General features: G+C 47.3%; 1 protein-coding gene across 1 annotated transcript in view; it reads left to right on the plus strand.

Annotated features, from left to right (window-relative positions):
• Positions 1-25697, plus strand: part of TCF7L1 (transcription factor 7 like 1) — a 142884-nt gene extending 117187 nt beyond the window's left edge. The window contains exons 4-12 of the mRNA XM_054577637.1: positions 7970-8053; positions 18790-18922; positions 19861-19963; positions 20210-20293; positions 21398-21541; positions 22203-22362; positions 22450-22557; positions 23261-23336; positions 24438-25697. Of these exons, the coding sequence (XP_054433612.1) occupies positions 7970-8053; positions 18790-18922; positions 19861-19963; positions 20210-20293; positions 21398-21541; positions 22203-22362; positions 22450-22557; positions 23261-23336; positions 24438-24871 (1326 nt within the window). The 3' untranslated portion in view covers positions 24872-25697. The remainder of the gene's footprint in view (positions 1-7969; positions 8054-18789; positions 18923-19860; positions 19964-20209; positions 20294-21397; positions 21542-22202; positions 22363-22449; positions 22558-23260; positions 23337-24437) is intronic.
• Positions 25698-26944: the final 1247 nt, after the last annotated feature.

The raw sequence follows: 26944 nt of genomic DNA on the forward strand, positions 1-26944 counted from the left end.
GGCACGTGCGCGGGCCAGAAAACAGGGCAGAGGCCAGTGGGGGCAGGGCAGATGATCTCACCTGATGGGGGGCGTGTGCTGTCAGTATACCCCAGACGTGGCCGTGACAAGGCCCAAGTCAAAGGGAGGGGAGGAAAGGCCAGGCAGCCATGGAGAAGCTTCGGCCACGAACCATGTGTGTCAGCCTTCCAGAACCATCTGAACAGAGCCCGCGGCCTCAGCCGCAGGACCTGAGACCCACCCCCGTGTCAGCTGTTACCCAGCCAGCAGTCAGTGCCTCTGCCCAACTCTGCCGTCAGGGGCTCCCCAGGGTTGCTCGAAATCATCCACGGTGGGGATATTTACCCTGTGGACAGCAGCACGTGCTACAAAGCAGGGTTTGTGTTTGTGTTTTTGCTTAGAGAAACAGTTATACCACTGAAGAGAAAAAAACTCACTCATCAGAAAGCACCCAGAGATGAGTGAGCGGCCAAACTATATGTTAATCAGCTCTTCCCTGTCCTGGGGTCAAGTGCAGGCCATAGGTTTGATGAACAAAAATAATTTAAAGTTTTAGTGACTAAACACATATTTCTTAAGAGCTCACCACATGCCGAGCACTTTGCCTGGTTCTCTCCTGAGTGGCTGACGTACTTGAGATAATGACCCTGCCAGGTGGTGGGTGCTGTTCTTTTCATGTTGCAGGTGAGACACCAGAAGCTCTGCAAGGTGAGGTGACTTCCCCAGGTAGACAGTGTGTATAGGGGGATGAGCTAGGACTCCTGATTCTGTGCTTATTGAGCATCTCAACACAGTCTCCGCTCCCAGGAACCCACTGTGGTTTAGACAGACAGCTGCATTTAATTTTCTTTTCCGCATGGGAGGCCATCTGATCCTGGTCCCTGCCTCCAGGCTGATGAAGTAAAATATCCCCATTTTAAAGGTGAGATGATTGAGCCCAGAGCCCAGAACCCTGGTTTCTTGCCTCTGGTGCTCTGTTCTTCAAACACTGGAAATCTGCCTATGGGGGAAGCCAGTTTTTACAAACACCTTTGATCAAGTCTGGCGGGCAAAGGTGGCAGATTCTGTGAAATGAGAGGAGTAGAGAATACTTTAAGGCCATCTGGGAAAGAAAGGGAATTATTGGAAGAAAAGAGGAGAAAATATGTATTTAGGGAGAAATTGAAACCTAAACAACCCATTCTTCTTTTTGAGTTTACTGTTCAGTCATGAAATATTTTTCCCTCTGCTGCCAATGACTAAATGCTGCAACAGATGTTAGAAAAAGTCACCTCCTTGGTTTTAAACACTGCAAAAAAAATGTGGTTCTAAATAACTTTTCCAAGGAAAACGATTCTGTCATATTTAATTGAAAAGTAGCTTATTTTAGGGCCTTATGGACTTATTGATCAGATTTATTTGTAACAACTTCCCAATCAACAAAACCTCACGAAGGAACCAAACCTTCTACACCTGAGTAAAACAAAGATTGTCTGGGATTTAGTGCAATCCACAAACTAAGCAAATGCAGACGCTGCTCACCTTTAAAAAAGGAAATAAGGGATAGGAGTGTAAAGCTTGTTTTTTTATACATTTGCTCCTTGAACATCATCTAATCCATCGTGATTGGAAACCAGTTCTCCTAATACTTGCATTTTATCTTCTTCAGTGACTCCTGCAAACTAAATACGTGTTCCCACTTGGGAAAGCCCTTCTGTCTCCCTGCTAATGAGGCTTGTTGTTGGTATATTTCAAGTTTAAATCACTGTATGTCCATTTTGACAGAAAATAGAGAAAAAACAGGCCTCCGGGAACTGGCAGGGAAGTGGGACCACAGCCTCAAGGTGCATTTACAAATTCTTGGCAATACTAATAAGCCAATTACCCTGAGAATCAATCGCTCAAGAGTGAAAGGGGTTCAGTTGTATGCGCTCCACACTTTGAAAGGATTCGGGAAGAGGCTGGGCAGTCCAGTGTTGCAGGTGTGGAAACTAGGGCTCACGACATTGATAACGTGCTGAAGCTAAGGTGGGACACATCGTGAATGTTGGCTTCTGGGTGAGGAATTGATGGTGCAGACGTGACCCTTGATGAGCTCACAGTCTAGAGGACAGACAGAATTTGTAAATGGATAACAACCATTTACAAATGGTTGCTGTGTGCTATGGGAACACTGAGCACAGCTGTGGCGCAGAGAGGGACTGACTTCCATGGAGAGCAGAGAAGGCTTTCCAGGAAAGTGACGTTGGCACTGGGTTTTGAAGAAGGAGTTCGTTTCCCACCAGTAAAGGATACAGTAGGCTGGAGACCAGCTGAGCAATATGGCTCCTCCAGAGCGTTGTAAGAACTTCAGTGCCGCTAATGGTGGGGGTAGGGAGCGGAAGGGTTAGGTTGGCCAGATGACCAGTAAGTGCCCCCTTGACCCAGCAACCAACCAAGGAAGCATTTGCAGCAGGAGAGGAATCTGATAGGTTGGTTTTTAGAAGTCTAAACTCTTAACTTTAATCTTGGTAAGAAATGATTTCATCACCAATTGTGGCAAAATTAAGAGTAAGGAAAAACAGATTATACATTCAGTGTCGTTTATAACATGATTCTCGATGTTAACAACTGCCTTTAAAAAAGTGGAGAGCGCCATGTCCTCGTGGTTGTGTGGTGGACAGCTGTCTGTCTGCGAGCGTGGGTTTCCAGCCTGTTTCTGGGATGGCTGTGTGCACCATACGATTCTGAAGGGGAGGCATGGGAAAGCCTCTCTTTATTAAAGAGGACCTAGTTCTGGGGTCCCAGAGTCTGTTTACCATTGGGGGACCAGGGAGGCAGGAAAGACTGGAAAGCTAGAGAAAGGGGCTCTTTCTTTCTGCACCAGGCCTGCTCCTCCCACCAAGAAGCAGCAGAAGGGATTCTGTGGGGTGGGGTGGTCTCACCTGGGAAGCTTTTGGGGATGGCTCTCGTTTCCTTGCTTCCAACTGTAGCGTGCCCCTTCTGGGAGCACTGCTGTTGATTCTGTAACATGAAGCTTTGCTTCCTCTCCTGCCTAGGCCTCGCTTAAAGGGTTTTCTGTGAGACCGTGTGAATGGGGGAAACGTGGGCGTCCTCACCCACAGTCCTGTCCACACCAAAGCAAGCTGGGGGAGGGGCTGACCCTACCTCCTGGGAGGCGGGGGGTTAATCCCCGTAGCTCATTGGCAGTTCGGCCTCTGTACAGGGCATGCTGGGATTTCCTCCCAGCTGTTTTACATCATGAAGATTTGTATGTTGGGGAAATTCCAGGGCACAGCTGCAATTAATCTGCTGTATAGTCTTCAAGCTCCACAGAGAATTCTGTAGGACCGAGTCTCCACCTCCCTGCAGGAAAGGGGGCTCTGGCTCCCGCGGGAGCTCCCTTCACAGGGACCCTTCCCCAGGCCCAAGTCCAGCAGAAGCAGCCCGTCTGGCCAAGTGGTCGCCCCAAGGAGGGCCCTGGGCAGGGGCCGAGATGCAGAATGGGGCCCAGAACATTAAGTAAAAGAGGAGCAGCACCCCTTATAAATTATAAAGCCAAAATAACTTCCATAGCAACACTTGACAAGGATGTCACAAGAAAGAAAACTTTTGTTCTTTCTTTCTTAGGAATGTTGAAGTAGAAATCTTAAAACACTCATGGTTAGCATTGCACAGAATAGTGCAGGAACAAGCAAGCCACTATGACCAAATCGGTTTTACCTGGGGAACGCAAGAGTGCTTTAGTGTTAGAAAGCCCATCAGTAGGCATACATCTCATGGATGCTGAGAGAACTCAGAAGCTGTTCCGGTGAAAAGGATTATAATAGGAACAGAGCATTCTTGACAGGATCTAAAACACAGCCTCCCTCGACTTCACTGTGAACCACAATAGCAGAATCTCCCCAAGTGTGTTCCATGGAACCCTGTTCCCAAAAAGTTCCCTGGGTTCAGCAAGATTGGGGAACTGTGTACCTGTCCTGTCTCAGAGTCACGGCGCTCAGTAGCATATTAAACAGCATCTGTAAGTCAAGGGTGGTGCACTTAACCATTTGGGTGTTTCTGGGTGTTTTTCTGTTGTTGAGTATCTGAGAGAGTTCTTAGCCCCTTAACGACATCTCGTAAGTGGTGGCCATTGTTGCTGCTTGGCCATCTCAGTTGCACTGATGCCACACAGGTCCCGTGTTTCACATTCCTCAGCACATCCCCGGGAGGGTGGTGGCTGGACCGTCTTCACTGCGTGCTGCGGCCTGGCCATGATACATAGGTCTGGGCCACTTGCATGTGGCCAGTTGGATGGAGCCAGACTGGTCTTGGAGAAACCAGCAGTTTTAATTTGCCTGCTTGCCAATTGTCATGAAAACATCCTCGTCTCAGCTACATGTGTCCTAATCCCCAAGGACATGCTTCCACCAGTGAGTGATTCCCCTGGGGTATCCTGGGCCAGGCTTGCATGAGAATTGCAACCAAGAAGAATTTTACTTCCACTCAACATTGGGCTGTACCTGGCCTAGGGATTCAGAACTACCCAGCACCTCCAAATCTCTGGGGGAGGCATACAGGGGTGTTGCTGGCTCCTTTTGCTCCAGTTCATGGTTCTGGGAAATTCAGCTGTCCCTTTAGAGTGCTCCTTTCCCTCAGAACTGCAATCCCAAGGCATTTCATGGCTAAGCTGCAGGGGGCGCCAATGTTTTTTTTTAGGCCTGTCTCTCCCCCAACCCTGCCCCATCACCGCCACCTTCATTACTTGTTTCAAATTCTTAAAAAAGCAGTAAAGTAGCAAAGGGAAAATGACAGTCCTCCATTTCCTTACCTCTCAGAATGTACCCCTCTCTGCACACACACACCCCCCCCCCACCCCCAGGATGGGCTGGAGCAGGAGGGGTCCTAGGCTGGATGTACAGTATTCCCAGAACCACCTCTTCCTGTCTGACAGATCTGCAAGGGGCCAGACTTCAGCGGTAGACAGAGCTAAAAATCCCCACCCACTTCTCAAGCTTCCAAGGTCTTGGTTAACGTCAGTGAGTGAACACCCAATGCAATATACAGATGATGTATTGTACATTTGTGCACTTGAAACCTATATAATTTTATTAACCATTACCCCAATAAATTCAATAAAATTTTTAAAAATAAAATAATTGAGAGTGGACCCTGAAGTGAGTGTGGCCTCCTCCCGCCAGAATCCCACACACCTGGGTAGCTAGGTGGAACACCAAGCAGATGACAGATAATCAAAACGGCGGCTGTTTCTAAAAGCCCTTACTATGCGTGGTGTGTGCTTTAGTATACATTCGTACCTTGATAGCCCTGGTGCCAGTGTGGACAGACCATCACACCACACGAAGTATATTGGGTACCAGCGCCTCAACCTGATGAGCAGTGTTCTCAACGGGGGCAGTTTTGTCCTCCAGGAGACATTTGGCAAAGTCTGTAGACATATTTGATTATCAGAAATGGACAGAAGAGTCGGGGGTATTGGCATCTAGTAGATCGAGGCCAGGGATGCTGCTAAATAAACATCCGGCAGGACACAGGACAGCCTCCGCAACAAGGGATTGTCCAGCCCAAAATAGTGGTGCCAAGGTTGAGAAACCCTGCCTTAGAATCTTACAAGCCATCTGATAAGACCCAAAACTCCAGCGTTGTCTCAAACTAGGATACAGGCGGACTCCTTTGGGCCACCCCATATGATTAAGAACATCCTATGCAAGCCAACAAGAATGACGTGTGCTCAGCATGATTCTTTATGAATCTAAGTAGGGAATCCGATGCTGATGGAGCTGATGGATTTTAGGAGCCTTCTGTTGTGTTTTGGGGGTCATGGGGGTTGGGGGCACTTTAGCACTTGATACTTGTGATTATAGTTCAACTTTGAAAAACAGAAATATTCTAATGGTTGCTTCTGGGGAAATAAGTGTGATGTTTAGCACTCGGGTAGAAGCTCTGGCCAACCTCAGTTGTCCCTACAGGAGATCATCATTGTGTATGTCTTCGTTCAGCTCCTGGGCGGCCAGCCCTGTTCGAGGCAGAAAAGGGGCCAGGAAAACCCATGGGAGTGGAGAGAAGGCTGGGGATGGGGTGTTTATGAAACTGGCGTTGTGAAAAGCTTTAGGACTCACACTGGAGTGAAACGTGTGGGACTGGAAGTTGAGAGACCTCTGCCCCAGCCCTGGTCATGAAGTCGGGCAAAGCCATTTACCTTGCATTTACCTCCATTAGCTCATCCGAACATTGGGGACAGTCATCCATATTTGTCACAGCAGGGTTACTGTGAAGATTAACCTTGGTTATGTGTATCAAAATGCTTTGAAAACTGCCAGGGTAGCAAAAATGTTGTTATTCACTGAGGAGATCAGTTTTAACTAATGATAGCAATATTTGTCGGGCTTTTTGAACTTGCCATAAACATTTAAATAAAGCCCAGTTCCGCTCTGGTAGAGGAAGGCGTGGGTGGGGGTGCGAAGGGTGGAAGAAGATCTGATCGCCAGAGGCCGGGGACAGAGACGAGGCTCAGTGTGAGGCGCAGGGGCACTGGAGCCCAGAGGACGCGGCGTGGAAAGCCTGTCGCTCCTCCCAGGGCCGCAGGGCCCTCTTTCATGCTCAGCTCCCACATCTCCCGCAGCCGCCTGCTTGGCCCGTCGTGTCCCCGGCCTGCCACTCCCTGGCCCTTGGTAGATGGGTCCTTGGATTGCTATTCTTGCCCATGGACACTTTTCTGAAAGCCCGGCCCCTGCCCTCTCAGTCAGTTTTTGGTCAATGGAAAGCCAAGGGGCCTTCTGGGGCCCACGCCCCTGACTCTGTATGACATAGTCACGGCCAAACCATGGCTCTTCCTGGAGTTGCACGGCCAGAGCAAGGGATGATTCGAAGACTTCTTTTTGTCTCTGTACGAAACTCTTCCTGGAGCCACCATTTCCTCTCAGAGATGTCATTTTCAAAGTAGCCTCAGGAATTCAGCAGAGTCTGCGTGCTGGTCTGCTGCCCAGAGGCACCACGTCAGTGTTGACACTAAGACAACATGTGTGCTTTCGCTCCTGGCAGAGACTAATGGTTTGCTTATGAAAATTACAGCTGCCATTTATCAAATGTCTCTCATATGCAAAGCACTGTGTTCAATACTTGACACTGTCCCTAATCCTTCTAATAACCAGTAAAGTTAATGACAACGGCCTTGCTTTACAGATTTGGGAACTGAGACTCAGGGTTATGATGCTTGTCTGGGGTCACACAGCCTGCCCTTGGCAGAGTGAGAACCTAAGCCCCGGGACGCTCAGCTCCGGAGCCCCGAGCCCAGGTGGGCTCTCCCAGGGCCCTCCCTGCCGCTCTCCACTGGCTCTTGCCAAAGATGGTGCCATGCCACAGTTAAGAAGAAGCAGTCATTTAAAGAATGTGCGTGTGCGCGTGCGTGCACGCTGTTTCACTATTTGGTTTGGATTTTCTGCAATAATGCGTGGGGAGAGGCAGGATGTGTATTGGATTATCTTTTCAAGGTTAAGAAACACTGTAATGAAGTAAGTTCACCACCTTGAGTATGAATAGATATTACCCATGACTGTGCAAGTGCCAGGCAGATGGGTTTTATTCATTCACTTACCAGATCCTTCTGGAGAGGCTATTTCTTAGGAAGCGTTGTGTGTGATGCTGTAAGGCGTGGAAATGAATGGCGTGGGATCACCCTCTGGGAGCCTTTGCTCCCTTGGTGAGCCCTGCTTGTCCCATGACTGCAGCAGGGAGGACATGATCCTCACTGACAGGTTCTTTGAATGCTTTGGTCATTGTAAGGTTGCGTGTGTCCCCCAAAATGACGGAGGGAGCTGCTGGTGGTAGTGGTGATTTTACACGGATGTTCTGCCTCATGGTGGCCATTTGGACAGTAAGGAGCATGTGCTGTTAAAGTGAGTCACATCTGACTCACCAGTAGCCCAGCCGCAGAGTTCCTCCTCTGCTCAGGCGGGGCACTCAGGGCCTCCTCTCACCAGCTGCTTCGTGTTTTCTGTCTCCCGCGCAGTACCTGCAGATGAAATGGCCCCTCCTGGATGTCCCCTCCAGTGCTACAGTCAAAGACGCCAGGTCACCGTCCCCAGCACACTTGGTAAGTCTGTTTCTCAAAGTGCCCAAGGGACACTGTTGCTCACCTTGTCGGTCACTGCCTCCCCTCCCCCGCCCCCCGAAGCCGCTGGGCCTGGGGGTGCAGCCTCCAGGGTTGGAGCACCCCGGCTGTCAGGGCTGTAGCAGTCAGGCTGTGCACTTCCCCACCCGCCACCCCCACCTCAGCAGCATCCCACCTGGGACGCTGTGTGACTGGAAATGGCATCTGGCCCTGGCTGGTGACCCCGGCCCTTCTCCACTGCCGCAGGAGCCCTTCTGCCGGGCAGCGGTGTCTCCCCTTCCTCTGTCGGGGTTCATTCAGCCCTTGCTTCTCCCTTGGAGCTGCAAGGCAAGAGTTGAAGAGGCTCTTACAGGATGTTCTAGGAAAGAATGAAGTAGGACACATGCATACAGAAACCCCACAGGGCAGCCGAGGCTCTTCTTCCAAGCCCCCTGGCTACACAGGCTGCAGAGGGCAGTCTGGATGGTCCTGGGAGGCAGGAGCGAAGGGGCCCAAGCCGGTCTTCTCACCACCTCAGCACTTGCTCTGACCTGAAACAGAAAGCAAGTAAGAGATGATCCTAGAGTCTTGCCTTCCTTTCCTGCATTTTTAAGAGCAACCCTTGCCTTAAGACTATGCACCCCACAAGCTAACTGGTGTTACCCACTGTACTGTGAGTCTCAGAATCATAGCAGGTACACCTAGAAGGAAGCCCAGTTGGCATGAGCTAGCTATTTACAGACAGGGAGACCCGGGAATGCATGATGTTTTTTAAAATTTTATTATGGAAAATTTCACCTCTTCACCCACACTCCCCCTCCCGCCACACTAGGTTGTTTTAAAGCAAATCCCAGATATATTATTTCATCGCATTCAGGGCATTTGAAGATATCCTGATAGTACTTTTTCAATAAGCTTAGTATCTAGTTGAGAAAGAAGATATACATAGAAAGACAGATACTGATGCCGTGAGTCTTTGATTTCCAGTAGTCGCGAGACCGCTTATAGGAGCAAAGCCCTTGGTATTTTACAAAGCAATGTCATGTGTAGTTCTCAGAGGGCTGTCGCAGCCATCCGCTGGGGAGACAGACAGCTGGGGACCGCTGTTCCCCACACTGTCTAGGAGAGGCCAGTGACTGTGTAGGCAACAGTGAGTGGCAGGACCAGCCATCCAGTGCAGGCTGCCCGTGAGAGGTTCTGTGGCTGGTCGTAGGGCATGAGCAGCCATTGAACAAGCATCCCAGGAGCTGAACAAGCATCGCAGAAACAGCCCAGGGTGGTGAATGCCCATCCAGTCGCCTGTTTCAGATGGCTAAGCACAAGGTACAGGTGCCCTCTAGTGGTGAGAGTCTGTCATGGTGGAGGACATGGCACCCCACATCCACCCTACCACAAACCTGGCTGTTCCTTCCCTGCGCAACTCTCTTTAACTGTTTCAAGCCCTTGCTGCCCCCACCCATCCTGTAGCATCCGCCAGGCCCCAAGATGGCAGGGCCCTCTCTCCTCTTTTGCCTCCACATACCGTCTCTAAAATCTCCATCTACTTTTAGAGAAGTAGCTCCTTTAAAATTAGCCATGCACTTCTTCAGTTTGCCATTCTTCCTGTTACACAAAACAACCCATCTGTGTGAATAAAGTAAGAAGCCTGTGTCCGACCCTCCTCTGCCTGTGAGCATTGTCCTTCCTCTCCCCCCTCCATGTTTCCTGCCCAACTTTTTGTCCAAGAGTTCGACCTTCCACCTCCATCCCTGCATCATTGGTTCTGCCAACCCTTTGCAGCCTGGCTCAACTTTCCGATTGTTTCTAATACCTGAACCCAGTCATTTCCCCCGCTTTTTCTCCGCCCTGTGACACCCAACAGTATTTTCGACCTTTGAGACTCTTTTCCTCAAGAAGTCAGCTCATCCTCACTTGTTACCTCAGTGTGACACAAAAATATATGAAATTCCTAAACTCTCAAGGAGTTCTATACCCATAGCTCTGGCTGCCAAACAGACATCCAGCCATTTAAAATGCGTGCTCTGCAGATCGTAGTTCAGCGTTGTGGGACTTCTTACTTTGCCAAGTGGGGCATGAACAGTTGATAGATTCCCCTGTAGATAGCAAAATGGATAGTTCCTAGTAAACTGTATATTATCATACTGGTTTCTCATATGGAAAACAAGAACCAAGCCTCAAAAGTTTAAGGAACATTTATGGGAGAAAACCTTATCACTGACTTGAAATTCTACAGGTTGGAAAAAGAGTGCCATTTTAAATTTTCGCATCCATTCACCTCATTCCACTGCCTGAGATACATGGGAAGGATGGTGTATACGCTGCAGCAGTGTGAGAAGGCGCATCGAACTCCGACTCCGCCTTTATTTGTACAGCTTCAGGCAGATTACCTCATCTCTCTTTACCTTGCTTCCCTCACCTATAATCTGGGAATTAAAAAAGGACTTGACCTCTTAGAGTTGTACAAAAATGAGCCAGTGCATTGTAATGCATTTACAATTGTGTGTAGCACAAAGTAAGCCCTGAGTAACTGTTAGCTTGCTATCACCACCGCCGTAGCCACCATGGCTATTATTGAGAGGGAAAGACAATCAAAATACCATTTAATTAGCGGACTAAGAGGTGATAAGGTCCTGAATTAGGTGTCAGATCAAATGGATGGATTGCAAAGGTAATAGAGAAAATGAGCATATGGAATTTAAACATCTACTCTTCCAAGGTTAGGATTTAGTCTGGGCTGGGGCTGGTATCTTAGTTTTTTAAGCTCCCCAGGAGATTCTGAGAGGCAGGCAGAGTTGAGAATCATTGTTCTGCCTGCACATCGAAGGCAGAAGGGGAAGGAGATCTAGAGATGATCCCAATTTACCAGGTGCTGGGTTCTCCAGGCCAGAGGCAGATCAGGACTTGAAGTTTACTGAAGTAGTCATGGAAGTTTGGACACTCACTTTTTTATTAGGAAAATGAAAATACTTTATTATTAAATTCATTTTAGAATCATGAGCCAAATATTCTCAGATGAAGTTTGCCCTGGGACAAGGGCAAGTAAGGCAAAGAGCCTGCACACTTGCAGAGATTCATGCGTCAGGTCGAAGCTACCTCTCACAGACATGTGTTTAAACAAGTCGTCGCTGGGCCAGTGTGGGAATGGAGTTTAGTGTCATTACTACTTGGATTTTATGCCTTCAAAACAAACTGTAAAAGCTAAGCAACAATGATCTTTTATATGTAACCAGCCCCTCCCCGGACCCTTCTCCATGGCCCCATGTGCCCAGCCCATCTTTCCCGCCGCTCTCCCCCTTGAGCTCTGAGCCCGGCCACGCAAAAGACACGCTTCCAGGATGCAGGCAACTCACAGAAGCAATTGCATCTGTTTTCTTCACATTCATTCTACCCAGCACCTGTCACAATGCCTGGTGCCCGTGAGATACTCAAGGAACCTTTGTTGAATAACTAGAAGAATAAATGGCCTGGGGAAGGATTGATACACCCCTTCCAATACCCCTCTCTAGCCCTGGGTCCAATCCCTCTTCTCATTCAGGACTTTTTAAAAATTAAATCTTTTTTAAACCATGAAAGTACTGCATGCACTGTGTAGAGCACTTCAGAAAATGCCAAAGCACCCCAAAAAAGCCCTGTAATCCCACAGTCGCATTTTGTTACATAGCATTTCCGTCTTGTTTCTGAGTGCATGGACACGCACAGGCACTGACAACTTGTTTCTAGATGATGACCATGTGTTTCCTTTAATAAAAGTAAGCGCCCTATTTCAGCATCAAGCATTGGGCCACTCTCAGAAGCACATTGCAAAGCTTCGTGTCCCGTGAGCGGTTGTCAAGCCGGTGTCTGGGAGCCCTCCTTCTAACGATGGCTGGCTCGCTGCTGCACTGCTGGCCTGAGCAGCCTGGCTGCCTGGCATGCCCGCTCTCGGGTAGAAACACGCGCTGCAGTTTCCCTTTAAAATTGTAGTTTCTCTACCTTGTTACCAATATACCTCTGTAGACCAAAAAATTCCAAAACTCATTGCATAGCATGTGACTGCTCTGTTCTACCTCTAGTATTGATTTCAATTCTTATTACACGTATTAACTTTTTATTTGGAAATAATTTTAAACATCTGGGAAAACTGCAAGAATAATACAAGGAATGCCCATATACATGGATATACACTTTGTTCAGATTCAGAAGTTTTGCCCCATGCTCACACACACACCCATCTTCTCTCTCTCTCTCTCTCTCTCTCTCTCTGCGTGCACACACATACACACACTGGTTTTGTTTTCGTGGGTTTTTTAAAACAATTTGAGAGTAAATTGCAGACATTATGTCCCTTTAACCCTGAATACTTTAGTTATATTTCCTTTGAACAAAGACATTCTCTTATGGCAACCACAGTACAGTTATCAAAATCAAGAAGGTAACATTTCATATTATTAGCTAACTCACAATATACGTTCAAACTTTGGTAAATAGCCCAATAATTATTTGTTATAGTTATGTGGGTTTTCCCCCACTCTGGAGTGTAATCCAAGGTCACACATTGCATTTAGTTGCTGTGCCTCTTAAGTCTCCTTTAGCCTAGCAGAGTTCCTTAGCCTTTGTCTTTCCTGACCTAACCCTGACATTTTTAGAATGTCCCTGAGTTTGGGTTCATCTGATGCTTCCTCAGTGTGTTTGGCAAGAACACGCCGCACTGATGTGACCCGAGTGCATGGCATCGGGAGGCAGGCCTGCGTTGTCCGTTTGTCCCAATACTGGTAACGTTCACTTTGAGCATTTGGTTGCGGAGGTGTCTGCCATGCCTTCCCACTGCAGTGCTTTGTAGAGGCTTTGAAGCAATATGGTGGTCCTGTCTCTCAGCAAACGTTCACCCGCCAGTTTGGGGAGGCATGGATGATTGCCTGCCTGCAGCATTCCTTTTATTCGCTTCTGCTGTTGAGCTTTAGCTTTGGGGAATTCTTACTTATATGTCCCAGCTTATTAATCTTAGCATAGAACCAAATGGACATTTTGGCGAGTCAAATCTGTGCACTGATAACACTGTGAAAAACATGATAGATAGAGGAGAGAAACAGTAAAAGAAAATCTACAAACAGTATCCCTAAGGAGAGACTGAAGCAAATGAAAGAAGGCAATAACAGATGAAAGTTAAATATGACTTCAAGAACAAAAACTTGAATTCAGAGATTGAAAGAGCTTACCCAAATTCTACAAAGTAAATGAAAATTGCCATTTACCTAACAACAGTTTGAATTGCAAGGATTTAATTTTTTTTCCACAAGCATCCATGCATGGGGAAAAAAAGGCCAGGGCCAGAGGAACAAAAATAAAAGTAACATTGAGTGTTCTTTTGCCACATTAATGTCAGCAAACAGTGAGAGAAAGAGCTTTGATAGGGGAAGATTTATCCTAACAGTTTTCTGCCCAGTCCAACTTGCAAAGACCTCAGAAATGTGCCACTCTGCTGCTTGGAAGGACCTGGAACACATTCTAGTTCCCTGAGCATTTTGTCTCTACTCTTGCTCTGATGAAGAGGTGCTTGATTGATCTTTATATCTATCATAGCCTGTAACATGCTGCTTGTCATATAGTAGGAGCTCAGAAAATATTTGTTAACATATTAATATAGACCTTCTTCTCCTCCTCACTTTTCTCTCCAGTCCACTGGCCTCCTTGTGCTTCCTCAAATGTGCTGAGCATACACCCACCTCAAAACCACTATACTTCAGCTCCTTCTGCCAAAATGCTCTTCCCCGCACCTGTCTGCACATCTAGCTCCCCAATTCCTTCAGGTGTTCATTCAAAAGTTATTTCTCATTAAGGCCTTGCCTGACCAACCTGTGTAACTTCTAACCCGTATCCCCTTCATTTATCTGCCTTCCCTGGCTTAGTTTTTACCCTTAAGCATTTATCACTATTTAATATATTATTTAGTTAGTTAGTTTATTGCCTGTCTCTTCCATTAGAATGTAAGTACTGTGAGGACAGGTATTTTTGTCTAAATAGACAAGATTCTCCAGAGCATTCACAAGACCTAGAACACTGCCTGGCACATAGTCAATACAACATAGATACTTGTTCTTATTGCTGTTACTTGTCTTTTCTTTATTTTTTTACAAAAAAACTCATTGAGGTATAACTGACATACAACAATACATTAGTTTCAGGTATACAGCACAGTGTTTTGATATTTGTACACATTGCAAAGTGATCAACACAGTAAGTCTGGTTTACATCCGTCACCATACATATGTTAAACAAAAACTTTCACAGCCGAAAGTTTTTCTGAAAGAAAGGGTTTTATTGAGCCACATGCTAGCCAGACGAGGACCAGGCCCTGGGACACGCAGTCTGGTCCTGGTGCTGGCAGGCTCTTTTATACAATGAGTTTGGGGAAGAAAGATGTAAGTTGTTTTGCTATAGATAAAGGGGTGGGAGAAGGTGTAGCGCGGCTAGTTCGGTATAAGTCTTTTGTTGGTTTTGGCCCACAGCTGTGAACTGATTAACCTCTCTTGACTCTTCCTTCTACCCTTCAGCCTGATGTAAGTTAATTTCAGGTATCTCAGAATTCTTGTCACATGGTTATAGAATTCTTTTTCTTGTAATGAAAGCTTTGAAGAACTATTCTCTTAGCAACTTTTAAATATGCAAATAATATGCATATTCTGTAGGGCCAGTTAGTTCAGCAAGTCAGCCTTGTCATCAGAGATGCAGGTTCAGTCCACGGTTCAGTCCACGTCTGCTCTGCAGCCTCCAGGCTTTTGGATGCGTCACTTGGCACCTGTGGCATAAACAGGTGGCCAGAAAAGAGTGTGGAGTCCGGAAACTGTGGCATATGAGGAAAATAAATAGAAGGCCTCGGGGAACAATGTAGTTGTCTTCCAATATTTGGTGAGTTCTCATTAGGTAGAAGGAATAATTATTGAAGTGATGTGCCAATGTATGGGGATAGGAAGAAGACAGCTAAGGAATTAAAGTGAGAATTTTCTAGGAGCAGGAATGGAATACATGCAGAGAAAGTTGTACTCTGAGCAGTGAATCTGATTATCTCTAAAAGGGAATACGAACACAGGATATTCTATTGAGGGGGATGGAGTCACTGTCATTTATATGTTTTAATATTAGGAAGAACTCACCATTTACTGTATGGAATATGAAGGGATCATTTTTAGCGACTTGACTTATTTGTTGGTTTTCAGCACACCGCAGAGTAGTGCAGGTCCCCTGAACCCTGCTCCATGGATGTACAGATTACTTAGTTTTATCTTGGCCAGGTAGTTAAGTTGATTGGAGCATCACCCCAATACACCAAGGTTGTGAGTTCAGTCCCCTGTCGGGGCACATACAAGCATCAACCAGTAAATGCATCAATAAGTGAAACAACTAATTGATATCTCTCTCTCTCAACAACAACAAAAAACCAATCAATAAATTTTAAAAATACTAATAACAGCACAAACCAAAAAGAACCTGGCAAAACTGATACTTTTCATTAAGTTGCATGGTCCAAAAACATGGAGAGCCCCTTGGCCCAGCTGCTGATGCATCCCCAATAATAGAACCAGAGAAACACTGAATATTGCCCCTGAGCCCGAAAGCCCTTGGCAATGTTCATTCTTTTACATTTGAGTGTTCTCAGCAAACTGAGGGAAACAGGTCCCCTTTTGGCCCCTGACCACTTCAGATCCCACCCTTCTATGTGTATCACAGTGCTGTGAGTGGGCTGATCTTTTAGGAACAATTCCAGTTTCCTTTTCCCCCCAGCCCTGTGTGTAACCATCGACTCTTGAAAACACTTCTGATCGCCAAAAAAAAAAAAAGGTTGTCTCTATCAGTGAATAGACAATATAATGCCAACAGAACAGATTACTTAAATATATAAAATCAGGCCTAGTTAGCAAACCCGTGAAACTCCGACTGTATTTCTTGGGCAGTCTGCTGGCCGGTCTGTTACTGCTTTGTGAGTGATGCCAGAGTTAAGCCTCACCTTTGCCCCAGCTACCGACCCAATCCTGCTTATCTCTGAAATCAGGATCAGGAAGAAAAGAGAATAGTGAGTCAACAATAGGAGCCTGGAGGCTTTGGGAGGGCCTCACCCAAGTTGCTGAGAGGCAGCTGGAGGAGAGGACAGGTGATTGTTAGAGAGGTATTTCCTTGGTCTGTGGTGGAGCTGAGTGCTGTTGGCTCTACTTGGAGCTTGAAAGTCCTAGTCCTGGCCAGGTAAGGTAGCTCAGTTGGTTAGAGTCATCCAGACAGACCAAGGTTGCAGGTTTGATCCCTCGTCAGGGCACATACGAGAATCAACGAATAGATGCATAAATAAATGGAACAACAAATCTATGTTTCTCTCCCTCTCCCCCCTTCCTCTCTCTCTAAAATAAAGAGATTAAAAAAATTTTTTTAAGTAAGTTCTAAACAGTGGGGAGAAAGGATACATTGCTTCCCCCAGGGGTGGGAGTTTAAAGAACTTTGGCTTGACCAAATCTAGAAACAGACTGAAGTAGATATGAAGCACTTGAACTAGGAAAGAGTTTGGTGCACTTGACTAGACAGAAGGATTTAGGTCCAAAAGGGCTCAGGAGAAAGCTGGCTTCAGCTGCCTTGCCAAGTGAGCACCCGTGCCTTTGCTTGTGCTTGTTGTCTTTACTGGGTTATCCATTGTGAGGTGGAGGGTGGTCCCCAGCTTTCCTACTCTGGGCCTGAGATGATGCTCTGGACATCCTTGTCCTGAAGGCAGCTGAGGAGGAAAAGAACTAGAATTTTTGTTGGGATAGTAGCCTCCAAGGAGAGCCTTTCCTGAATCAGCCCCAAAGAGCCAATCTCGCTTACCAGCCACATCTTCCCGCCCTGACCTGGGAATAGTTCACCGTCTTTGCCCTCCCTGTGGACCCACCACCTCCCAGTCCATTTTCTGGACAATGATGCCACCTACTGGAAACCTATAACAACAGCGTTTAAGTGAGGATATCTACATTTTCAAACACTTTCCTGCTTTGTACTTAACTCTTCCATTCATTCAGTGCCTCTTGCCACCTCCTGATGAGGCCAAAATCAGCACAATGGCAGTCGAGATTTCATAATAGTATTAAATATTTTTAAATGAGTATATGTGTGCGTATAATCATTAGATTGTACACTCTCAATATATTACAGTTTTGTCCGTTACACCTCAGTGAAACTGAAAAATCTTTGAATTAAAAAATATGGCTATAAATAATGTAAATTAAAAAACGTGCAGTGTCTAAATGAACAGATATACCAAAATGATAAGAGTGACTGGGTTAGGCTGGAGTGATTGTGGTTTCTACTGCTTTATAACATAGTTTCTAATTATTTCTTAGAAACGTTGTGTTTGTCATAATTATACATTTTAGCTAGATAATAATTAAAAGTTGGAAAATACAGAAAGGGAAACAAAACAAAATCACCCATAGTTTTGCCACTCAAACATAACTACTGTTTATGTTTTGTATTTTGGTGTTCTAGTTAGTCTTTTTTTTTTTTTTTATCATGGGGGGGGGGTGTTCTTTGTTTGTTTGTTCGTTTAACTTAATCATTCTGTAATCCTGAGCCCCGTGTGGGGAAGCCATAGAAAGTTGTTCAAGGCCCGGTACCTGTAGGGCCCAGCCCGGTGCCAGTGCCACCTAGTGGTTGTGGTTTGGAAGGTCCGAATTTTTGGCCTCAGATCTGTAGGTTTGGGAGCAGGAGCCCTGGATTCCAGGCCTTGCTCTAGGACTTGTGCCTCTCATCTCTACTTAACATACTGAAAATGGACTACAACTACTGCCAGCCCAGAGATGTACAGATTGGAGTTTGCATTATAAGCACCAAACGGGCACCATATGAAAGGGGAAAAAAGGCTCTGAAATCCAAGAAATGAAAAGCCCAAAAAAATAAGACAGCAATTTGGACTTCCAGCCCTTCAGGTGCCTCCATACCACTCTCCTTTTTACAAATCAATTTGTTAAACATACAAACAAAAAGTATGTCTATCTTTTCTCTCTGACTAGGGTGTTTTGCTCAGATTCTTGGGGAGGCTGCTAATACAAGAGAAAATGGTGATGCGAATCCGGTTCTGCCACTTAACACAGCTCTGTGTCCTGGGCTAAGTCACTTGATCTTTCTGAGCTCACTTTCTTCATCCTCAGATGGCGATAATCATAGCTTCTTTGGGAGGTTATAATAAGGACCAGGCATTATGCCTAGCCCTGTAGTATAGTATAGCTTTGTAGTATAGGATAAGTTAAAGCTATTTTTTATAAGATCCTATTGTTGTTAGATTACTTTAAAGCATTTTAAAAATTGTTTACCAATTCTAGGACACGCAGGTTTTTCCCATTTTAACATTTCTGAAATCAGGATATGTCAATGGTATGCCAGGGTTTTTTGTCTCGGTAGTTTTATAAATAATGGCACTTCTTACATTCACCGGTGTTTTAAATCAAACCATGGGGTAATTCGGTCAGCAGAGTGGAGTGCTCTTAAGTGCTCTGGGGTTGCGTCTGTACAGCCTTAAAGTTGACAACTGGTTGTTTATATGAGGTCTCATGGTGGGTTGTTTTGAAGAGGGTACGTTGGAGGGTGGGTATAATCCCTCCTCTGCTACTTCATCTCAAGGGTTGTAGAAGGATTGAGTGGGATGTCGCATGGAAAATACCTGGCACATATTCGACTTGGTAGATAACAGCTGGTTTTATTCTCCATCTCCTTGGCAACTGTCCCTAGTCTTTTTCTCTCTCTTTCAGTCGAATAAAGTTCCTGTTGTTCAGCACCCGCATCACATGCACCCGCTGACACCCCTCATCACCTACAGCAACGACCACTTTTCCCCTGGCTCCCCTCCCACACACCTCTCCCCAGAGATTGATCCAAAGACAGGTGAGTCTGCGGCTGCTGGGCTGGCCATGGCCCAGGGGGAGGAAGTGGGGCAGGCTTCTTTTCGCAGACAGCACGCATGTGACCTGGGTTCAACTCACGTCTCCAACGCTCAGCTGGCTGTGGCCCTAACCACTAACTTGGGCCTCTTCACAGGGCTATTATCGGGACGAAAGGGAATTAAATGAGATAGTGCACAGAGCCTGGCTCCACAATGACCGTTCGGTGTTTCTCAGTCTCTGTTTCTTTTACTTTAGAATTTCTTAACACTTTGGGAGTGAAACAAGCTGGCAGGGGGAAAAAAATCTCTTTGTATTCTCCTTGAAGTCTAACACACTGCAGGCTGTGCCTCCCTAAACCGAGACCTTTACTCTAACCTGAACATTTCAAGGGATCAGGTCCGGCCAGACTGTAAAGCAGCAAGGCTGAGGGAGCCGTATCTTCATAAAATTCCTGCAGAGTTGCCATGGATCAAAGTATTCTGGGGGCCCTTCTTCAGAGAAACAGTTACTACAACTTGTAGATACTAAGGACAAATGTGGACTTGGAATCCAAAGGTTGTTTCTCCGTAATTCAGTCAGGTTTTCTAGAGAAGTAGCTAGAAGTAGGTGACTCGGGATGGCGTGGGTCTGTCTGTCCAGAACTTCCCGTCCCTCTCTTGGATACTAACTCCTGTCTAAGCAGCTAGAAGCTAATGCTGCCAACAGGACTGGGATCCATGTAGCCAGAGAGACTGCACTAGTCCTGCCCTCCTGAATATGTCCTTGACCAACTGGCCAGCAGAGCTAGGCAGGTGACAGAGGGCAAGGATAATGAAAGAAAGGGTCTTCCAAGCTCCAGAACGCCTGGGGACATAGGGCAAGGAACTGCCCAGATGATGTTATTTTAAGGTGTTAGGGAAGGACCAGGAAACAGCCTGACACGTGTCTCTTTGGAAGCAGGAATCCCCAGGCCCCCTCACCCATCTGAACTGTCTCCGTATTACCCACTGTCTCCGGGAGCTGTCGGACAAATCCCCCACCCCCTCGGCTGGCTCGTCCCACAGTAAGGAAACTTAGAGGCTTTCTTTCCTTCATTCCTTCCTTGTGCTCAGTTCTGCCTTCTGTACCTCCAGCTGCCCCGGGGGTCTGTATACAGCCGGCCCACCCACCCAGGTTCCTTCCAATCCTTCCTTCCAACTTCCTGCCCTGTATTTCTCATCCTTTCTCCCCAACCCCTCCCCTTCCCTGTCCTGAACATTCCCTTTTAGCCAATATGCTGACCAGATTTCCTTGCTCCTAACCCCTGCAGGCAAGGACAGCCCATGTACTCCCTTCCCCCCGGTGGCTTCCGGCACCCCTACCCTGCCCTCGCCATGAACGCCTCAATGTCCAGGTGAGTCTGGGGACAGGCTGTGAACACAAAGTGGCAGTGCAGGGAATGGTTGTCTGCTAGTGTCCTTGCCATTTCTGACCATGAAAGAGCCTTCTCTTGGCAGCAAAGGAGGAGGCTCAGACTGACCTTTTCTCCCTCTTCCCTTTGATAAGACTCAGGCCCCTGGAGGGAAGGATCCTCACGCCCACGGGGCCACTCTTTCCCCATCTCTCCAAGAGAGGAATTTCAAAGCCCTTGCACCCAACCCTCTGGCCCTGTGTCCCCACATTGCTGGGCTTTGTGGCACCGAAGCTTTTTTTTCCTCCTAAGTTCCTGATGTGTTTGATCTGGACACACTCTGAGAACCACTTCTTGGGGTCCTGTAGTTTTCCCAGAACCCACCCCCAGACCCCGTGATTGCATCTGGCCTGCTTTACTTATTTGCACTAACTGCCTTGCCTCTGAGTTTGCGAGCTCCGTGAATCTCTGTTTCTGGCGCAGCCTCGCAGCCCGATTCATGGAGATGATCGTATTACCCACTTTTTATTGAAGTAAAACAGATAAACCTAATAGTACATACATCTTAGATATACAACTCATTGAATTCTTACAAATTATGTACACACATCTGTGGACCAAAAATGGGGGGATCTATGGAAAGTCCACTGAAGCTTTTTTTGAGTTACAGTCACTGAGGCCAGAGACTGGGAGACTGATATTTCCTGAAATGATGTTAGGGGAGAGATGGTAGAAGGGGACTTCTGCCACAGGCCAGCTCTACCCAACAATGGTACCTCTAATGACAAAGGAAATGCAACCCACATAAGCCCTTATTTTCCCTTTATGTACCGTGGCCTCCTACCTGCAACACCTTTTGTGTTTTTCATCCTACTCTCTTCCAGCACCAGAAATAGGAACCCTGTAGGGGAAGGGGAGGCTTTTTAGGTGCTTCCCAAACCTGGTTCTGTCCAGCAAGGTCAGTGAATGGCCATGCTTTCCTCAAACTCTGCCACAGCAGAGGTATATACATGCCTCTGCACCAAAGGTAGAGAGCCGGCCGCGTCCTCTGCTGAGTGCCAAGCATTCAGCCTGTACCCTCTTTTGTCCTTTCAACCCGGTACACAGCCTGGTTTCCAGTCGGTTCTCCCCTCACATGGTGGCTCCGGCCCATCCTGGTCTGCCCACCTCAGGGATTCCCCACCCCGCCATCGTCTCCCCCATCGTGAAGCAGGAGCCAGCGCCCCCCAGCCTGAGCCCAGCCGTGAGCGCGTGAGTAACCCGGAGTCTGGGCTGAGGTAGCCAGTCTCTGAGCAATTGCTATGTATTTTTCTCTCCTGGTGGCATTTAGAGGGCAGCCCTGCTGTCTCCTTCAGCCAAATCCTCTCCCCCCGGGGAACTGTCCCTTTTGACTCTCTGAGGCATTGTGTATCTTTTCTCACATTAGAAAAAAAGTTTTACAATCAGGATTTAGAGGCTGCAAGAGAATCAGGGAAAGCTTTTAGCTTCCCTCCGCCCGGAAAGGAGAGTTTTCCCACGGCCACATGGCTGTCTGGTGGCAGAGCTGAGACTAGCACGAGGCCATGAAGGGCAGGAAAGCCTGTTGGTGCCCCGTGGCCCAGGAGAGCCCCGCCCCTTGTTTCTGCCAAAGCGCCCTGCCCCCGCCCGCTCTTTATCACCATTGCCAGGGCATCCCAGCGGTCACCACCACCCTCTGCTCCTTCATCAGGAAATCCTCCTTTCATAGCCTGCGGCCTAGGTGTTCCAGAGACGTGGAGCTATCAGTGGAAGATGCTCGGGTGCTGCGAACAGCCGTCTGAGTTAGCATCAAGCAGCGCATCGCCCCTCCCCAGAGCAGTGGGCTCTTAGTCACAGTGAGAGGCAGGGGGTGGTGAGTTGGATGACAGCTGACATGTGCTGTCCTACTTCCCAGGAAATCACCAGTCACAGTGAAAAAGGAGGAAGAAAAGAAACCCCACGTGAAGAAGCCTCTTAATGCCTTCATGTTGTATATGAAGGAGATGAGGGCCAAGGTGGTGGCTGAGTGCACCCTGAAGGAAAGTGCAGCCATTAACCAAATCCTGGGGAGAAAGGTAAGATCTGTGCTTACCCTCTGGGCGTCACGGGCGGCGTCCCTTGCACTTATTGCTCCCTGTCGTCTCGGATCCTCTCTCCCACAGTGGCACAACCTGTCCCGAGAAGAACAGGCCAAGTACTACGAACTGGCCCGGAAGGAGCGGCAGCTTCACTCCCAGCTCTACCCGACCTGGTCAGCCCGGGACAACTACGTACGTGCCCGCTCTGACCCCAAGAGCAGCATCGGCAAGAGAAAGGGGGAGAGGGAAATGGACAACGTGGACGAAGGACTCTTAAGGCCAGGGAGAAGTCTGTGTTCCTGCAGAAATAAGGAAGGCATTTAAATTCTCAGGTCGTCAACAAGGACATGGTTTTGATGTCCTGATAACAGACTTAAATTTGTGCCCCTTCCATTTGCCTGGACTCGGCCTTTGACTCCCTACTTCAGGGAGCAGCATGAGCCGTGTGCTAGTGCTGGTGGTAGAATGTCTCTAGCCAAGGGTTCCTAAGCTGGGGCTCAGAGACCAATGCATGTGCCTCAGCCGGCCTGTCTGTTAATGCCCTAAAACCAGGACACTTTTTGTTTGTATGTTATTTGCTTTTTTTCTGGTAAGAGGGTTTGTAGCTGTAATAGACTTTTCAGTGAGACCTAGGACACCTCAAAAAAAGACCAAGTACCACTGTGCTAGGGAGAGAAAGGGAAAAACAAGCCTGAGGCACAGTGAAAGGGCGAGGCCCTCCAGAAGACCAGGACACCAGAGCTGGAGAAGAATCGATGGGGAAGGGAGGGCGGCACTCCTGAGGCTCCTGGGAGGGGTGGGTCTGATCTGAGCGGCTCCCTCCTTCCTCTCTGGACAGCCCTGAAAAGCCGATTGCTCTGTTTCAGGGACCTCTTCCTTTGGCTATATTTTTTAGGGTAAGAAAAAGAAGAGGAAGAGAGAAAAGCAGCTGTCACAGACACAGTCCCAGCAACAAGTCCAAGAGGCAGAGGGTGAGTGTGAAGGAGGCATCGCCTCTTTCCTTTGCCACTGCACTGGAGTGGCGGACGCAACGACAGTGCTGGATTCTGGCAGCGGCCATTTTTCAGGGCCTCTGCCTCATGTATACTCAAGTGGGTGTTACTATTAATCCCCTTTTTAGAGATGACCGATTAAAAGGCTCAGAGTTGTTGAAGAATTTTCCCAGTCACTGTTCTTGCTGAATGGTGGAGGCAGGATTGGGTCCCAACACTTTCTCACTTTGAGGCTCAGGCACTTTGGAATTCACTTCAGTTGCATCTTGGTGGAGGGTTAGGTTGTAAAATCAATGCAGGAGGTAAAACTGAACATAGTTGAAGTTCCCTTAGGAAGGCGACATATTAGAGACTGACGTAACACCCATCAGTGAGTCCAACAGAATCAGCTTTGCCCCCAGTGTTTTTGGTTGGTTGAACACAAGGATAGTTTGCTTGAGTTTGGGGGCCACTTTGTGCCAAAAATATGTACACCAGAATCACACGTAGCACAGAGATGTTCCCCCTGTGACAAGTATTTAGGTCACACCTCTCACCTCACACACACTCCAGGACAAGTGTAAAACTGCTGCTACCCTCTAACGTGTTTTGGCTCTTCTTTCTCTCCCCTCCCTCCCTCCCTAGTGTCTATATAATTTATGTATTCATCTACATATAAGCACACATAAAAAATGTACATGATTCAAAATCCACTGTATAGCACACTACTTAGCAGGTGCTACACTATCTCTGATACTACCATAAACTGAAGACTTGTAAAGCAAATTGAGGGGAGATCTTTCCTCAAAATGATGAGATTTAAGCAAGGAAGATGATGGCGCAATAGACTGTGCTGTCTTCCCTCCAGCCAGACACTGCGTCATCCTAGGTCACTTTGGCATTGCCGCTTCTCTACACTCTAAGCGTCCTTGAATGCAGGTCTCTGGTCTTGAAAGCCTTAGACACAATTTCAGGTTCCCACTTTCCTCCCTGGAGGGATCCTTTTGTTTCCAGAGAAGATGTGTGCAGCCAGGCCTCTTCTGCAGCCTCTGCCCCACCAGAACTACCAGCTGCTCACTTTTTCTTATGTTTTCTACCTAGGTGCTCTGGCCTCCAAAAGCAAGAAGCCGTGCGTTCAGTACCTGCCCCCTGAGAAGCCCTGTGACAGCCCTGCGTCTTCCCATGGCAGCATGCTGGACTCCCCGGCTACCCCCTCCGCAGCCTTGGCCTCACCGGCTGCCCCTGCTGCGACCCACTCGGAGCAAGCCCAGCCTCTCTCCCTCACCACCAAGCCAGAGACCCGGGCCCAGCTGGCTCTCCATTCGGCTGCCTTCCTGTCAGCTAAAGCTGCAGCCACGTCCTCTGCCCAGATAGGCAGCCAGCCCCCGCTCCTCTCCCGGCCCCTCCCGCTCGGGTCCATGCCCACAGCTCTGCTGACTTCTCCCCCTTCCTTCCCCGCCACGCTCCATGCCCACCAGGCCCTCCCAGTACTCCAGGCCCAGCCTCTTTCCTTGGTCACCAAGTCTGCCCACTAAGCTTCCCTGTGACCTATGCGGGCTGTCAAGTGACCCATCAAGTAGTAATGATTCAGAAGAGAAAAAAAAAAAAGGAAACTTTATTGGTCAATATTTGACCACTCTGGACTGTTCTGTAAAGTGACTGGTAACAGCAGCACTTTACATTTTGTAGATGTAACCAGTAGCTGATTGTAAGGCTTTTTTAAAAAACAAAACAAAACCCACAAAAAAAAAAATCTTTAAAAGAAAGAGAATTGAAAAGTAGTGTGTTATTCTTCCCATACGTGCAGTGGTGGATGGACCTGGGCAAAAGACCCCCTTCTCTCTACCTCTGAGACTTGCCTCCTCCCTCTTCCCGTCGTCCCGCGTGCCCGGCTCCCGCACCCAGTCTGCATGGTGGCCGCTGCTGCAATTTCTAGCCTGTTGCTTCTCGTCTAGATCCCATCCCTGGACATTGCCTTTTACCTCGCCCAAGCTCTTCTCCTTTGCTCAACTCCATGGATTCCTGCCTTCATCTCCCTCATCCCCTGCCCAGTGTAAGGCTATCGCCATGTGAGAAGACACTTTGCCTGGTTCGTCTCCACCAGCACCCCTTTCCCTCAGTGGTCCCTAACCTCTAGCCCCCAGCCTTTGATGGGGAAAAAGGTCCTCTGAAGTGGTTCTTCCCTACATTTAAAGGGACTCAAGGTGCCTGCCACTTCCTTAGTGACGAAGTCTGTGTTCCACCCCTTTGCCAGTCAAGATCTGCCCTTCCTAGTCCCAGAGTGGCAGACCAGACCTGCTCCAGGACTGGCTCCTGTCGCCTGGGTCAGTGCTGGCAGTCTGCCAAAGTTCTAAAGCCCACCCTCCCTCCCCCCCCCCCATCACCTCACATGCTTCTGTGTGTATTTCTTTTTGTTTTTATGGGGTTTTTGGAGCAATTTGAACTCCCAATAAGCTGTTTATTTTCACAAAATAAAATTGCAGTTACAAGACCTTTTCTGAGTGTCTTAATCCTCTTGCTGAATCAAGGCCCCCTTCTTTATACCGAGCCCTGTGCTAGACTTTTGTGGACATGCAAAGAGGGTTAGCACTTACCGGAGAGGGATATATAACATGCATGACACGATTAGACAAGTCCAGCCCAGTCCCAAATGTGCAGCGGCCGGTCAGAATCAGTAACTGAGTTCCAAAGGGAGAACCCATTTTGCTTCCATTTGCCTAGAATTGCTGAGATCCGGGGGCATCCTTCGTCTGCTTTGCATAGTACCTAGCACTGCAGTTATTTTTGTAACAGCTCTATTGAGCTATAGTTCACATAACACATAATTCACCCATTTAAAGTGTACAATTCAATGTTTTTTAGTATGTTCTGTTTTGTACCTATCATCACAGTCAATTTTGGAACATTATATCACCTCAAAACGAAGCCCCGTGCATGCCCTTTAGAAGTCACTGTCCATTCCTTCCAGAAGTAGGCAACCACTGATCTATATTCTGTTTCTGGGTTTGTCTGTTATGGGACATTCCATCTGAGTAGAATAATATAATATGTGGTCCTTTCTCATTGGCTCGGTGTATTTTCAAGGTTCATCCATGTTGTAGCATGTATTAGTACTACATTTTTTTTAAACTATGGTAAACGTGACAAAATTTGCCATTTTAAGGGTATGATTCAGTAATATTTATTCATAATGTGCAGCCATCACCACAAACTTTCTAAAACTTTTCATCATTCCAAACATAATCTCTATAACCATTAAGCAGTAACTCCCTTATTCCCCCTCCACCCAGCTCCTGATACCTCTAACCTACTTTCTGTTTCTATGAATATGCCTACTTTAAATAGTTCATATAATTTGAACCAAAGCATTTCTCCTTTTGGGCCTGACTTATATATCTTAGCACAATGCTTTCAAGGTTCATCCATGTTGTCACACATATCAGAATTTCAGTTGTTATTTTAAGCCTTGACAAAATAGTTTAGTCTTCCTTTTCTTTTTTATGAGTACTTGCTAGGTTTTTTAAATTGTGGTAAAATATACATACAATATAAAATTCATAAATTTAACTATTTTTAAGTGGACAATTTATTGGTATTAAGTACATGAA

The sequence above is a fragment of the Pteronotus mesoamericanus genome, unplaced genomic scaffold, assembly GCF_021234165.1.
Source record: "Pteronotus mesoamericanus isolate MK-2021 breed Mesoamerican mustached bat unplaced genomic scaffold, CSHL_Meso_final contig_44, whole genome shotgun sequence".
In the NCBI taxonomy this organism is placed as follows: Eukaryota; Metazoa; Chordata; class Mammalia; order Chiroptera; family Mormoopidae; genus Pteronotus; species Pteronotus mesoamericanus.